Genomic DNA, 16,304 nt, shown 5'->3' with positions numbered 1-16,304 from the left:
CCCTGTTCCTAGAGAGATACCCTCCTGTAGGTTTTAACTCCAACCCTGTTCCTGGGGAGACACCCTCCTGTAGGTTTTAACTCCAACCCTGTTCCTGGAGAGATACCCTCCTGTAGGTTTTAACTCCTACCCTGTTCCTGGAGAGATACCCTCCTGTAGGTTTTAACTCCAACCCTGTTCCTGGGGAGACACCCTCCTGTAGGTTTTAACTCCTACCCTGTTCCTGGAGAGGCACCCTCCTGTAGGTTTTAACTCCAACCCTGTTCCTGGGGAGACACCCTCCTGTAGGTTTTAACTCCTACCCTGTTCCTGGAGAGATACCCTCCTGTAGGTTTTAACTCCAACCCTGTTCCTGGAGAGACACCCTCCTGTAGGTTTTAACTCCTACCCTGTTCCTGGAGAGATACCCTCCTGTAGGTTTTAACTCCAACCCTGTTCCTGGGGAGACACCCTCAGTAGAGTTTACCTTTGTCATTATTACAAAGGTAAGGGAGGATCAGGGAATTATACAATACTGTACGTGGAGAGTAGCTACTTCCTGGATATCCAAGTGAATAAATTGGTGTTGTAAGTAGAAATATAAAATATATTATATGAGCTCAACAAGGATAGAAGGATAGATGTCAACAAGGAAGTAAGTCAAGATTGGTGCCAGACCATGAATTTCCTTTTATTAAAGGTATATTTTGGGGAGAGCATTGTAGGATAACTATTCCTTTAACGGTGTGATGAACAACAGCTTCCTTAACAGAGACGCAGACACCTCAGAAAAGACAAAGCGGATTTACCAAGCTGTCTCCTGCCAGGAAATATGGAAACAGGTGTGTGAAACAAAATAATAGGACTCAACACACACACGCGCACGCGCACGCACACGCACACGCACACACACACACACACACAGTTCCCCTTGTCTCTGTTCTGTGTTAACGTGTCTTGATCAATGAAGACGGGAGACGTGCTGACTGTGTGTGGACAGCTCAGGCAACATCTCTTCATCTAACCCATTACCATGATCTGAAGGGAGAACAGTGTGATATAGGACACCCAGGGAGGGCTGACAGATGAAGAGAGAACAGTGTGATATAGGACACCCAGGGAGGGCTGACAGATGAAGAGAGAACAGTGTGATATAGGACACCCAGGGAGGGCTGACAGATGAAGAGAGAACAGTGTGATATAGGACACCCAGGGAGGGCAGACAGATGAAGAGAGAACAGTGTGATATAGGACACCCAAGGAGGGCAGACAGATGAAGAGAGAACAGTGTGATATAGGACACCCAGGGAGGGCAGACAGATGAAGAGAGAACAGTGTGATATAGGACACCCAGGGAGGGAAGACAGATGAAGAGAGAACAGTGTGATATAGGACACCCAGGGAGGGCAGACAGATGAAGAGAGAACAGTGTGATATAGGACACCCAGGGAGGGCAGACAGATGAAAGGAGAACAGTGTGATATAGGACACCCAGGGAGGGCAGACAGATGAAAGGAGAACAGTGTGATATAGGACACCCAGGGAGGGCAGACAGATGAAGAGAGAACAGTGTGATATAGGACACCCAGGGAGGGCAGACAGATGAAGAGAGAACAGTGTGATATAGGACACCCAGGGAGGGCTGACAGATGAAGAGAGAACAGTGTGATATAGGACACCCAGGGAGGGCTGACAGATGAAGAGAGAACAGTGTGATATAGGACACCCAGGGAGGGCAGACAGATGAAAGGAGAACAGTGTGATATAGGACACCCAGGGAGGGCAGACAGATGAAGAGAGAACAGTGTGATATAGGACACCCAGGGAGGGAAGACAGATGAAGAGAGAACAGTGTGATATAGGACACCCAGGGAGGGCAGACAGATGAAAGGAGAACAGTGTGATATAGGACACCCAGGGAGGGCAGACAGATGAAAGGAGAACAGTGTGATATAGGACACCCAGGGAGGGCAGACAGATGAAGAGAGAACAGTGTGATATAGGACACCCAGGGAGGGCAGACAGATGAAGAGAGAACAGTGTGATATAGGACACCCAGGGAGGGAAGACAGATGAAGAGAGAACAGTGTGATATAGGACACCCAGGGAGGGCAGACAGATGAAGAGAGAACAGTGTGATATAGGACACCCAGGGAGGGAAGACAGATGAAGAGAGAACAGTGTGATATAGGACACCCAGGGAGGGCAGACAGATGAAGAGAGAACAGTGTGATATAGGACACCCAGGGAGGGAAGACAGATGAAGAGAGAACAGTGTGATATAGGACACCCAGGGAGGGCAGACAGATGAAGAGAGAACAGTGTGATATAGGACACCCAGGGAGGGCAGACAGATGAAGAGAGAACAGTGTGATATAGGACACCCAGGGAGGGCAGACAGATGAAGAGAGAACAGTGTGATATAGGACACCCAGGGAGGGCAGACAGATGAAGAGAGAACAGTGTGATATAGGACACCCAGGGAGGGCAGACAGATGAAGAGAGAACAGTGTGATATAGGACACCCAGGGAGGGAAGAAAGATGTGCAATTTGTATTTGTATTTATTAGGAATCCCCATTAGCTGTTGCCAAGGCAGCAACTACTCTTCCTGGGGTCCAAACACATTAAGGCACTTACCTTACACATAAATAAATATAAAACAGTACATCATGTACCATTATTACACCACTACATATCTACAATACAACATGTATAATACCACCATACAACAATATAACAATGTACGTGAGTGTAGAGTGGGTGTGAGAGCGTGAGTGTGCGTATGCTTGTGTCTGTACCTTTGTGTGTGTCTCTTCACAGTCTCCGCTGTTCCACAATATGTATTTTCACCTGTTTTTTAAATCTAATTTTACTGCTGCATCAGTTACCTGATGTGGAACAGAGTTCCATGTAGTCATGGCTTTATGTAGTACTGTGCGCCTCCCATAGTCTGTTCTGGACTTGGGGACTGTGAAGAGACCTCTGGTGGCATGTCTTGTGGGGTATGCGTGGGTGTCCGAGCTGTGTGCCAGTAGTTTAGACAGACAGCTCGGTGCATTCAACATGTCAATAGCTCTCACAAATACAAGCAGTGTTGAAGTCAATCTCTCTTCCACTTTGAACCATGAAAGATTGACATGCATGTCATTGATGTTAGCTCCCTGTGTATATTTAAGGGCCAGCCGTGCTGCTCTGTTCTGAGCCAATTGTAATTTTCCTAAGTCCCTCTTTGTGGCACCTGACCACACAAGGGCACAGTAGTCCAGGTGTGACAAAACTAGGGCCTGTAGGACCTGCCTTGTTGATAGTGTTGATAAGAAAGCAGAGCAGCGCTCTATTATGGGGTGGCAGCGTAGCCTAGTGGGTAGAGCGTTGGACTAGCGACCGAAAGGTTGCAAGTTTGAATCCCCGAGCTGACAAGGTACAAATCTGTCGTTCTGCCCCTGAACAAGGCAGTTAACCCACTGTTCCTAGGCTGTCATTGAAAATAAGAATTTGTTCTTAACAGACTTGCCTAGTTAAATAAAGATAAAATAAATTAAAATTATAGACAGACTTCTCCCCATCTAAGCTACTACTGCATCAATATGTTTTGATCATGACAGTTTAAAGTCCAGGGTTACTCCAAGCAGTTTAGTCAAATCAACGTGCTAATTTTCTACATTATTTATTACAAGATATAGTTGATGATTTGTCCCAATGCAATGTTTTTAGTTTTTTAAATAGAGAACAGTAATGACACTGTAATCATAAAGAGGAACTGTAATGACAGTGTAATCAAAGAGGGAGGAACTGTAATCACAGTGTAATCATAGAGAGGCACTGTAATCACAGTGTAATCAAAGAGGGAGGAACTGTAATCACAGTGTAATCATAGAGAGAGGAACTGTAATCACAGTGTAATCAGAGAGAGGAACTGTAATCACAGTGTAATCATAGAGAGGTACTGTAATCACAGTGTAATCAAAGAGGGAGGAACTGTAATCACAGTGTAATCATAGAGAGAGGAACTGTAATCACAGTGTAATCAGAGAGAGGAACTGTAATCACAGTGTAATCATAGAGAGGTACTGTAATCACAATGTAATCAAAGAGAGAGGACCTGTAATCACAGTGCAATCATAGAGAGAGGACCTGTAATCACAGTGTAATCATAGAGAGAGGCACTGTAATCACAGTGTAATCATAGAGAGAGGAACTGTAATCACAGTGTAATCATAGAGAGAGGAACTGTAATCACAGTGTAATCATAGAGAGGAACTGTAATCACAGTGTAATCAAAGAGAGGATCTGTAATCACAGTGTAATCATAGAGGGGAACTGTAATGACAGTGTAATCATAGAGAGGAACTGTAATCACAGTGTAATCAAAGAGAGGCACTGTAATCACAGTGTAATCATAGAGAGGCACTGTAATGACAGTGTAATCATAGAGAGGAACTGTAATGACAGTGTAATCATAGAGAGAGGAACTGTAATCACAGTGTAATCAAAGAGAGGAACTGTAATTACAGTGTAATCATAGAGAGGAACTGTAATGACAGTGTAATCATAGAGAGGAACTGTAATGACAGTGTAATCATAGAGAGGAACTGTAATCACAGTGTAATCAAAGAGAGGCATTGTAATCACAGTGTAATCATAGAGAGGCACTGTAATGATAGTGTAATCATAGAGAGGAACTGTAATGACAGTGTAATCATGGAGAGAGGAACTGTAATGACAGTGTAATCATAAAGAGGAACTGTAATGACAGTGTAATCACGGAGAGAGGAACTGTAATCACAGTGTAATCAAAGAGAGGAACTGTAATGACAGTGTAATCATAGAGAGGAGCTGTAATCACAGTGTAATCATAGAGAGGCACTGTAATCACAGTGTAATCAAAGAGAGAGGCACTGTAATCACAGTGTAATCATAGAGAGAGGAACTGTAATCACAGTGTAATCATAGAGGAACTGTAATCACAGTGTAATCATAGAGAGGAACTGTAATCACAGTGTAATCATAGAAAGGCACTGTAATCACAGTGTAAACATAGAGAGGCACTGTAATCACAGTGTAATCAAAGAGGGAGGAACTGTAATCACAGTGTAATCAGAGAGAGGAACTGTAATCACAGTGTAATCATAGAGAGAGGAACTGTAATCACAGTGTAATCAGAGAGAGGAACTGTAATCACAGTGTAATCATAGAGAGGTACTGTAATCACAATGTAATCAAAGAGAGAGGAACTGTAATCACAGTGCAATCATAGAGAGAGGAACTGTAATCACAGTGTAATCATAGAGAGAGGAACTGTAATCACAGTGTAATCATAGAGAGAGGAACTGTAATCACAGTGTAATCATAGAGAGGTACTGTAATTACAGTGTAATCAAAGAGAGGAACTGTAATCACAGTGTAATCAAAGAGAGGCATTGTAATCACAGTGTAATCATAGAGAGGCACTGTAATGACAGTGTAATCATAGAGAGGAACTGTAATGACAGTGTAATCATGGAGAGAGGAACTGTAATGACAGTGTAATCATAAAGAGGAACTGTAATGACAGTGTAATCACGGAGAGAGGAACTGTAATCACAGTGTAATCAAAGAGAGGAACTGTAATGACAGTGTAATCATAGAGAGGAGCTGTAATCACAGTGTAATCATAGAGAGGCACTGTAATCACAGTGTAATCAAAGAGAGAGGCACTGTAATCACAGTGTAATCAAAGAGAGAGGCACTGTAATCACAGTGTAATGATAGAGAGAGGAACTGTAATCACAGTGTAATCATAGAGAGGACTGTAATCACAGTGTAATCAAAGAGAGGCACTGTAATCACAGTGTAATCATAGAGAGGCACTGTAATGACAGTGTAATCATAGAGAGAGGAACTGTAATCACAGTGTAATCATAGAGAGGAACTGTAATCACAGTGTAATCATAGAGAGGCACTGTAATGACAGTGTAATCATAGAGAGGAACTGTAATCACAGTGTAATCATAGAGAGGAACTGTAATCACAGTGTAATCATAGAGAGGAACTGTAATCACAGTGTAACCATAGAGAGGCCTGTAATGACTGTGTAATCACGGAGAGAGGAACTGTAATCACAGTGTAATCATAGAGAGGAACTGTAATCACAGTGTAATCATAGAGAGGTACTGTAATGACAGTGTAATCATAGAGAGGAGCTGTAATCACAGTGTAATCATAGAGAGGAACTGTAATCACAGTGTAATCATAGAGAGGAACTGTAATCACAGTGTAATCATAGAGAGGAACTGTAATCACAGTGTAATCATAGAGAGGAGCTGTAATCACAGTGTAATCATAGAGAGGCACTGTAATGACAGTGTAATCACGGAGAGAGGAACTGTAATGACAGTGTAATCATAGAGAGGAACTGTAATCACAGTGTAATCATAGAGAGGAACTGTAATCACAGTGTAATCATATCTAGTGTGATCTACCTGCTGAACTGTTTTTGTATTAACAATGCTGAATGGGTGTATACAAAGAATGTCTCTCCAACAGTAGTACCAAAACATTGAAAGATGGTTTTCTCAACTTTCACATATTTCTATATCATCACTGACTGCAGCCTTTCACTGTCTGTGAGTCAGTTTATCTGCAGTAATACCTCTGAGTGAGTCAGTTTATCTGCAGTAATATCTCTGAGTGAGTCAGTTTATCTGCAGTAATATCTCTGAGTGAGTCAGTTTATCTGCAGTAATATCTCTGAGTGAGTCAGTTTATCTGCAGTAATATCTCTGAGTGAGTCAGTTTATCTGCAGTAATATCTCTGAGTGAGTCAGTTTATCTGCAGTAATATCTCTGAGTGAGTCAGTTTATTTGCAGTAATATCTCTGAGTGAGTCAGTTTATCTGCAGTAATATCTCTGAGTGAGTCAGTTTATCTGCAGTAATATCTCTGAGTGAGTCAGTTTATGTGCAGTAATATCTCTGAGTGAGTCAGTTTATGTGCAGTAATATCTCTGAATACACACAATCTAAAGGCGAAAATGCATCTCAGTCATTATTACGAACTTAATTTATCTGTGAAACAGGAGCAATGATCAGGTCATTGTGAGTTAATTGCAAATTGGGAAAGTTTCCATGTACAATTAGAAGTTATTAGACACCAACTTTGCAAGAATGTGCTGTTTGTGCTGTAGGCGCTGTATGTGCTGATGTACTGTATGTGCTGTGTGTACTGTGTGCTGTATGTACTGTATGTACTGTATGTACTGTATGTGAAGTATGTACTGTATGTGCTGTATGTACTGTGTGCTGCATGTACTGTATGTACTGTATGTGCTGTATGTACTGTGTGCTGCATGTACTGTATGTGCTGTATGTGCTGTATGTACTGTGTGCTGTATGTACCGTGTGCTGTATGTACTGTATGTACTGTATGTGCTGCATGTGCTATTTGTGCTGTATGTACTGTGTGTTGTATGTACTGTATGTGCTGTATGTACTGTGTGATGTATGTGCTGTTTGTGCTGTGTACTGTGTGCTGTATGTACTGTATGTGCGGTATGTGCTGTATGTACTGTATGTGCTGTGTGCTGTATGTACTGTATGTGCTGTATGTGCTGTGTGCTGTATGTACTGTATGTACTGTGTGCTGTATGTACTGTATGTGCTGTATGTGCTGCATGTGCTAGTTGTGCTGTATGTACTGTGTGCTGTATGTACTGTATGTGCTGTATGTACTGTATGTGCTGTATGTACTGTGTGCTGTATGTACTGTGTGCGCTGTATTACTGCATGTACTGTATGTGCTGTATGTGCTGTATGTACTGTATGTACTGTATGTGCTGTGTGTGCTGTATGTACTGTATGTGCTGTATGTACTGAATGTACTGTATGTGCTGTATGTACTGTATGTGCTGTATGTGATATATGTACTGTGTGCTGTATGTGCTGTATGTACTGTATGTGCTGTATGTACTGTATGTACTGTGTGATATATGTACTGTGTACTGTATGTACTGTATGTACTGTATGTGCTGTATGTACTGTGTGATATATGTACTGTGTGATGTATGTACTGTATGTGCTGTATATGCTGTATGTGCTGTATGTACTGTGTGCTGTATGTGCTGTATGTACTGTATGTACTGTGTACTGTATGTGCTGTATGTACTGTATGTGCTGTATGTACTTTATGTACTGTATGTGCTGTATGTGCTGTATGTGCTGTATGTACTGTGTGCTGTATGAACTGTATGTACTGTACGTGCTGTATGTGCTGTATGTGCTGTATGTATTGTATGTATTGTATGTACTGTATGAACTGTATGTGCTGTATGTGCTGTATGTGCTGTATGTACTGTGTGCTGTATGAACTGTATGTACTGTACGTGCTGTATGTGCTGTATGTACTGTATGTACTGTGTGTTGTATGTACTGTGTGCTGCATGTACTGTATGTACTGTGTACTGCATGTACTGTATGTGCTGTATGTACTGTGTACTGTATGTACTGTATGTACTGTATGTACTGTTTGTGCTGTTTACTGTGCACGGTGTGCTGTATGTACTGTATATACTATATGTGCTGTATGTGCTGTAACAATGTGTGTACTGTACTTACTGTATGTGCAAGATGTAATGAATAGCATAGAAAAAGACTGACTAGAACAGGTATTCCCATTCAAGTCAATGTTCTGTGATGAGTGGATCTATATTACAATACCGAAAACCTCTTATCATGCTCATTTCTGAAGAAAGATAAGACTTTCATGACTTTCAAGATCGGTTTGTGCTCTACAGCTAACTCATTGGCTATACCTCACAAACAGATCGGGAACCAGGCTAATGTGTTTTAACTTCCTTATGCCCATCTCCTGAACCAGCTGAGTATTCCCTGATTGACAGCTTGAGAAGTTCAACGGGTTCAGAGAATGTTGCTGTTGTCATGGTGCTGTGTCACAGGATTCTTAGAACCATTAACATAACAGACTTCAGAGAATAGAATCAGAATTCCAACAAACAGCTATTCTCATTTTAAATGGTCGGTCCATTAGATTAGAACTCTATAAAATAGTGTCTGTTGCTGATTGACATTCTAAAGCAGTATGTACTTGTTTGGGGTTATCATAGCCATTTACCAAGCAGGAATATGGTGGGGAGTCAGACTCAAAATATGTCTTTGAGATTCACATGAGACTATTTTGCCTCTAAGGTGACAATCTTTTTGTATGAATGCTTAATAACACCGGAAATAATCAAAGAGACTTTGAAAGTATTTAAATGCAGTCAAAACTAGTCCATACCAAGCACTGATGGACACTCCACTCACCTTAGCCTCAGATGTAGGTTCTAGGAAGCATAGTCGATTTCCGAGTCCCTCCACGGACAGACAAAACTTGCGATTCTCCTTCTGGATGGTGGCAACACTCTGCAGCACCACCTCATCATCCTGTCAGGAGAGGAGAGGAGAGGAGAGGAGAGGAGGGGAGGGGAGGAGAGGAGAGGAGAGGAGACAGTATTAAGATTCTGAACAACACTATTCCCTAAATGCAAGCAAACGAGGGTGAAGCATTTCCTTATCTGTAGTCTAACATGGCCTCTCTTCACTTTAGAGAATAACAACACAAGCAAACACAAGCAAAACAGCTAATTGTACTCTCTTTTAGTTTGTTTTCTGCTCAACTGTACTTGCTATTCTGTCGTCATGCCTGCTAGCTTTTTTACTTTTATCAGTCCAGCTCTTTCTCATCAGAAAAGGAGACAAGGAGAGAAAGCAAGACACTTGATATTGGGTTTAAAATAGGTCACCCGTCTCAGTGGAACACCTAACACCATGCCCAAACCGGACGCACGTGTGCGCCATCATGCACCATCGTGCGCAAATTGATTTTGAACCCCCACACCAGACGCGATCACGACACGCAGGTTGAAATATCAAAACAAACTCTGAACCAACTATAATAAAATTGGGAACAGGTAGAAAAGCATTAAACATTTATTTAAATTTAGCTAGCTAATTTGTCCTATTTAGCTAGCTTGCTGTTGCTAGCTCATTTGCCCTAGGATATAAACGTTGAGTTGTTATTTCACCTGAAATGCACAAGCTCCTCTACTCCGACAATTAATCCACACATAAAACGGTCAACCAAATCCTTTCTAGTCATCTGTCCTCCTTCCAGGCTTTTCTTCTTTGGACTTTATATGGCGATTGGCATCTAACTTTCATAATAAGGTGTGTTACCACAACCGGCCGACCTCAGTTCATCTTTCAATCACCCACGTGGGTATAACCAATGAGGAGATGGCACGTGGGTATCTTCTTCTATAAATCAATGAGGAGATAGGAGAGGCAGGACTTGCACCGCGTTCAGCATCACAAATAGAACTGACTTCTATTTTAGCGCTTGGCAACGCAGACGCTCGTTGGCGCGCGCGAGCAGTGTGGGTGCAATGATTGAATAACATGTATGTGTACTTTTATTTTGCGACGCGAGCACTGTGGTCAGTATGCAAGAGACAATTCGAACCCTTTTTTTCAATATTTGCCTAAAATGACTTACCCAAATCTAACTGCCTGTAGCTCAGGACCTGAAGCAAGGATATGCATATACTTGATACCATTTGAAAGGAAACACTTTGAAGTTTGTGGAAATGAGAAAAGAATGTAGGAGAATATAACACATGAGATCTGGTAAAAGGAAATACAAAGAAAAAACCAAACTTTTTTTTGTATTTTTTTTGTACCATCATCTTTGAAATGCAAGATAAAGGCCATAATGTATTATTCCAGCCCAGGCTCAATTTAGATTTTGGCCACTAGATGGCAGCAGTGTGTGTGCAGAGTTTTATACTGATCCAATGAACCATTGCATTTCTGTTCAAAATGTTGTATCAAGACTGCCCAAATGTGCCTAATTGGTTTATTAATAACTTTTCAAATTCCAAACTGTGCACTCTCCTCAAACAATAGCATGGTATTATTTCACTATAATAGTTACTGTAAATTGGACAGTGTAGTTAGATTAACAAGAATTTAAGCTTTCTGCCAATATCAGATATGTCTATGTCCTGGTAAATTTTCTTGTTACTTACAACCTCATGCTAATCGCATTAGCCTACGTTAGCTCAACTGTCCCGCAGGGGACCCACCGATCCTGTAGAGGTTTTAAGTAACATTCTGTCTTATGTAACCATACCAAACGTAACTTATCATACTAATTTGAGTGTCCTGGATTTACATTTACTATGTTACGTCTAGTCTATGAGACCGAGCTGGTTTCTCCACCCTTGCAAAACGCATCAAGTGCTGGAGGGTCATTATGCTGAGCAGGGCCATGCAAGATTTATGAATGTTATGAGAGGATCATAACAACAACCTGAGTACAGAATATTTAATGGAATCAGCTGTTTTATCAGTACATACAATCATATCAGGGGAAAGCGTTTAGAAAGTACCGGAAAGGATAACCCATCGATAGTTGCATCAAAAACAGCATCAAAAAGCCCCCCAAAAAGTTAGAGCCCTTCTACTGCCAGAATAAATATATTACCCATGAAAACTAGGTTCTGAAATCTTGTTTTCAACCCGGTTCCATTATCTAACTGATTCAAGGAGACCTGGGTCATATTCATGAGTGCACGCCGACACCGTAGCAAAACGTTTTGCAACGGCAAACAAGAACAAGCATTTTTGAATTGACAAATTCAGGTAATCCCTCTCCGTTTTGGGAGCTTGCTTCCGTTTCGTTCCTAGTGAATACGACCCTGGGTTTATTGCGGAAGAGGAAGATCCTATAATCACTCCTCCATCTCTCTCTTTCTGTTTTCCTTGGCAACTCCCACACAGGCCACAGATATTGATTTGTGTCTCTGACATTTTTACTGACGGGCCTCCATCTCTCTCTCTCTCTCTCTCTCACAGTCTCTCCTGCCAGATCACGTCTCACATTAATCGGAGCCGAGGGTTGCTATGGTTCTGTCTCTCTGGCTCTATTCGAGCGGCAATAATTCATTGGATCCTGCCCACCTCACACAGCTGGAGCTACCAACCCAGGCCTGTTGAAGCATTGTTTTGGAGTCACACTGGCTCTCATCTCATCTACCTGATGAGGTAATGCTGTCTGGTATCAGTTCCCACCAATTACACCAGCTTATACCTTAAACCCTGCACCTCTGATCCCATATAGGATAGCATCTGAAACCCAGCCTATGTCTGTTGACCCTCTCAACCACATAATTACTTATGAGTCATTTAATAGAATCCCAGTGCTATCCTCACCACAGCTGATGCTTAGTTTCACACCAACAACATCATGCAACAGCATAGGAATAATATTCAAAATGATTGCCCCACAAAAAGCCATAACAATGCCATTATAAACATGAAAATATTGGTCATAGTAATCCAGAATTGACTGTAATATACTTTACTGTTACACTCCATAACGGAGGCTTGAGGTCTGAGTGATTTCCCCTCAAGTGAAATGTCCAGAGGGGGCCCACCAGGGGCTCGACAGACTTGGCCCGAGAACTCCCTGGAAGCAAGTTTGATGTCTTAATTAACCTATAGCACAGCCCTCTCTCTCCCTCTCAGTGGATTACAGGAAGAAAACAATGATGCTGGCCCAGAGTCCGGGCCAAGGCACTCCAGTCCTGGCAGCGACTCCTTCTAAATGACTGGTGGGTTGTATCTCAAATAGTCCCCTATTCCCTATATAGCCCATTACTTTTGACCAGGGCCAATAGGTTGTGCACTATGTAGGAAAGGGGTGTCAAACTCAATCAGTGTAAGGGCCAAATCGAGAAAAAAAACACAACTCATTTGCAGGCCACACATACAGTGCCTTCGGAAAGTTTTCAGACCCCTTGACTTTTTCCACATTTTGTTACGTTACGAAATATTAAATGTACATAAGTATTCAGACCCTTTTCTCAGTACTTTGTTGAAGCACCTTTGGCAGCGATTACAGCCTCAAGTCTTCCTGGGTATGATACTACAAGCTTGGCACACCTGTCTTTTGGGAGATTCTCCCATTCTTCTCTGCAGATCCTCTCATGCTCTGTCAGGTTGGATGGGGAGCGTTGCTGCACAGCTATTTTCAGGTCTCTCCAGAGATGTTCGATCAGGTTTAAGTCCGGGCTCTGGCTGGGCCACTCAAAGACATTCAGAGACTTGTCCCGAAGCCACTCCTGCGTTTTCTTGGCTGTGTGCTTAGGGTCGTTGTCCTGTTGGAAGGTGAACCGTTGCCCCAGTCTGAGGTCCTGAGGTTTTCATCAAGGATCTCTCTGTACTTTGCGTCGTTCATCTTTGCCTCTATCCTGAAGAGTCTCCAAGTCCCTGATGCTGAAAAACATCCCCACAGCATGATTCTGCCACCACCATGCTTCACCATAGGGATGGTTTCCTCCAGACGTGACGCTTGGCATTCAGGCCAAAGAGTTCAATCTTGGTTTCATCAGAGCAGAGAATATTCTTTGTCTTGTTTGTCCTTTAGGTGCCTTTTGGTAAATTCCAAGTGGGCTGTCATGTTCCTTTTACTGAGGAGTGTCTTCCGTCTGGCCACTCTACCATAAAGGCCTGATTGGTGGATAGCTGCAGAGATGGTTGCCCTTCTGGAAGTTTCTCCCATCTCCACAGAGTAACTCTAGAGCTCTGTCAGAGTGACCATCGGGTTATTGGTCACCTCCCTGACCAAGGCCCTTCTCCCCAGATTGCTCAGTTTGGCTGGGCGGCCAGCACTAGGAAAAGTCTTGGTGGTTCCAAACTTCTTCCATTTAAGAATGATGGAGGCCACTGTGTTCTTGGGGACCTTCAATGCTGCAGAAATGTTTTGGTACCCTTCCCCAGATATGTGCCTCGACACAATCCTGTCTCGGAGCTCTACGGACAATTCCTTTGACCTCATGGCTTGTTTTTTGCTCTGACATACACTGTCAACTGTGGGACCTTATATAGACACGTGTGTGCCTTTCCAAATCATGTCCAATCAATTGAATTTACCACAGATGGACTCCAGTCAAGTTGTAGAAACCTCTCAAAGAGGATAAATGGAAACAGGATGCACCTGAGCTCAATTTTGAGTCTCATAGCAAAGGGTCTGAATACTTATGTAAATAAGGTATTTCTGTTTTAAATTTGTCATAAATGTTATAACATTTCTAAAAACCTGTTTTTGCTTTGTCATTATGGGGTGGTGTGCGCAGATTAATTAGGGGGAAAAAAAGATTTGATCCATTTTAGAATAAGGCTCTAATGTATCAAAATGTGGGAAAAGTCAAGGGGTCTGAAATAAATAAATAAATAAATAAAATAAAGGATGCTATATATAGTATTTTAACAAATTAAAACAGAAGAGATAAAGAAGAGATCAATTATATTCGTCCAGCCTTTGCTGCTATGCTTGCAGATGTAAATAATATGCTGCGACCCTAATCAACAAGTATTTATCTCCAAATAACAAAAACATAGCTATAGGTTGCTGTGACATTTAAAACTTTAAATATGTTTTTGCACTGCATGGAACCGCTGCGGTTGAATGCAACATTGCTGTATGGTGCACTCAAAATGTATTGTATTTGAGTAGGCAGCCTTTTAGTTGATCATTGTCAAGCTTTAAAAACCGAACCCAGACTGCAACATTTTAGTAGCCTAGCTAGGACTGTGACGTGTCTGTACACTTTCCCTCCGCTGCGCGCTGTAAACCGAACACACGAAAGCAGCGCAATTGGTGTTGAATTCACCAATAGGAGCGCATCAGGCTATACTTTCATAAACGTATGACTCAACTGTTGACTCCTACTTTAGTAGTGATTTAGTAGTGTGATTATCTTGTAACTGTTTGATGACCAAGATGACAGTTTCTACAGTAATGAACCGTTGGAATCAAAACTTGGCATGGAGAGCACAGTGAAAGAAGGCTGTAAACCAGGTTGCAAAATCGTTCAGATACGTTGAGCGTTTGCTTTAGCCTGCCTGGGAGTGCCAGATAGGTGGGGTTTGCACTTTTGCAGCTTTTCTATTTGCTCCATTGCACCAGGCAAGATCAATCAAGCCCAGAAAATGCATTTGAAATTATTGCACCCAGGTCTGCTGCAACTATCTGCTAGACAGCTAAAGAGCAGCATTACAGTCTATCTATAGCAGGGGTGTCAAACTAATTTAGCATTCGAGTTTCAACGAGGTCCGGTGGGCCGCACTAACATTTGTTATACTTCCTCATGGTAAAATATATATAATTTTTTTTACTCAAACTACCTGCGGGCCAGATTGGACCCCCTCGTGGGCCAGATTGGGCCCAGTATGTTTGACACCTCTGATCTATATGGCTCTGGAGGTCTACTGTCTGAGTGATGGAGCAGCAGCTCGACCTTGCCCCCCTCCCCCCTTATCCTTTTCACACCATATGTCACTTAAACCTGGCAGTAGTCACAACAGAGTCCCAGTCTTAATATAATAGTAATAAATGCCATTTAGCAGACACTTTTATCCAAAGCGACTTACAGTCAGTCTTATGTGCATACATTTTACATATGGGTGGTCCCAGGAATCAAACCCACTATCCTGGCATTGCAATCGCCATGCTCTACCAACTGTCTCAACGGCCCATTCAAGTCCCTTTCTCTCTCTCTCTCGGTCTCTCTCTCTCTCTCTCTCTTTCTCTCCCTTTCTCTTTTCCTCTCTCTCTCCCTCTCTCTCTCTCTCTCTCTCTCTCTCTCTCTCTCTCTCTCTCTCGCTCTTTCTCCCTGTCTCTCTCTCTCTCTCTCTTTCTCTCCCTCTTTTCCCCTCTCGCTCTCTCTCCCTCTCTTTCTCCCTGTCTCTCTCTCTCTCGCTCTCTTTCTCCCTGTCTGTCTCTCTCTCTCCCTTTCTCTCCCTGTCTCTCTCGCCCTCTCTCTTTCTCTCCCTCTCTTCTTTTCTATGCAGCAGCAGGCTGTCTACAGCTGGTCTTAAAGGACAGGAGCAGGTGTTTGTGTGACCTGATGAATCCAGAGGGCAGTAACCTGAGATCCCTGATGCTCCCGGTGAGCCAAACAAACTGTCACCACTCCCCTTCTGCTGCCACCAACCTGAACTTGAGAAAAGGTGAATATACTAAAACCCAGGACTCTGTGACACGCATGCTGTGCACATGATCAGTTGGAGGGCAGAGAAGACACAGGGAAGTAGACTACTAGATGCTGAAGGGAAGGAATGAGGTGAATACTGTGGAGTTTAACACCTTGTTCCAACCAGCCAGTGTGTAGAGTAGACCTACTAATAGACAGAGGAGGTTGGGAGTCATATTTCTCATAAATGTCAGACAAGGCGATAAGTGCTGATGGAGTTCGATGTTTCTAGCTAAGACAAGAACACCAGG

General features: G+C 42.6%; 1 protein-coding gene across 5 annotated transcripts in view; it reads right to left on the bottom strand.

Moving 5' to 3' along the window:
* LOC106608253 (ryanodine receptor 3) overlaps positions 1-16,304 on the bottom strand; it is a 264,485-nt gene that overhangs the window by 222,739 nt on the left and 25,442 nt on the right. For all 5 annotated transcript variants that reach the window (XM_082977053.1, XM_045721102.2, XM_045721103.2 and 2 more), the window contains exon 2: positions 9,281-9,400. In XM_082977053.1, coding sequence (XP_082833179.1) covers positions 9,281-9,400 — 120 coding nt within the window. The remainder of the gene's footprint in view (positions 1-9,280; positions 9,401-16,304) is intronic.

Source organism: Salmo salar, chromosome 06 (genome assembly GCF_965601325.2).
Source record: "Salmo salar chromosome 06, fSalSal1, whole genome shotgun sequence".
In the NCBI taxonomy this organism is placed as follows: domain Eukaryota; kingdom Metazoa; phylum Chordata; class Actinopteri; order Salmoniformes; family Salmonidae; genus Salmo; species Salmo salar.
The sequence above is the reverse complement of the archived record's forward strand: the minus strand, read 5'-3'. Positions and strand labels throughout refer to the sequence as shown.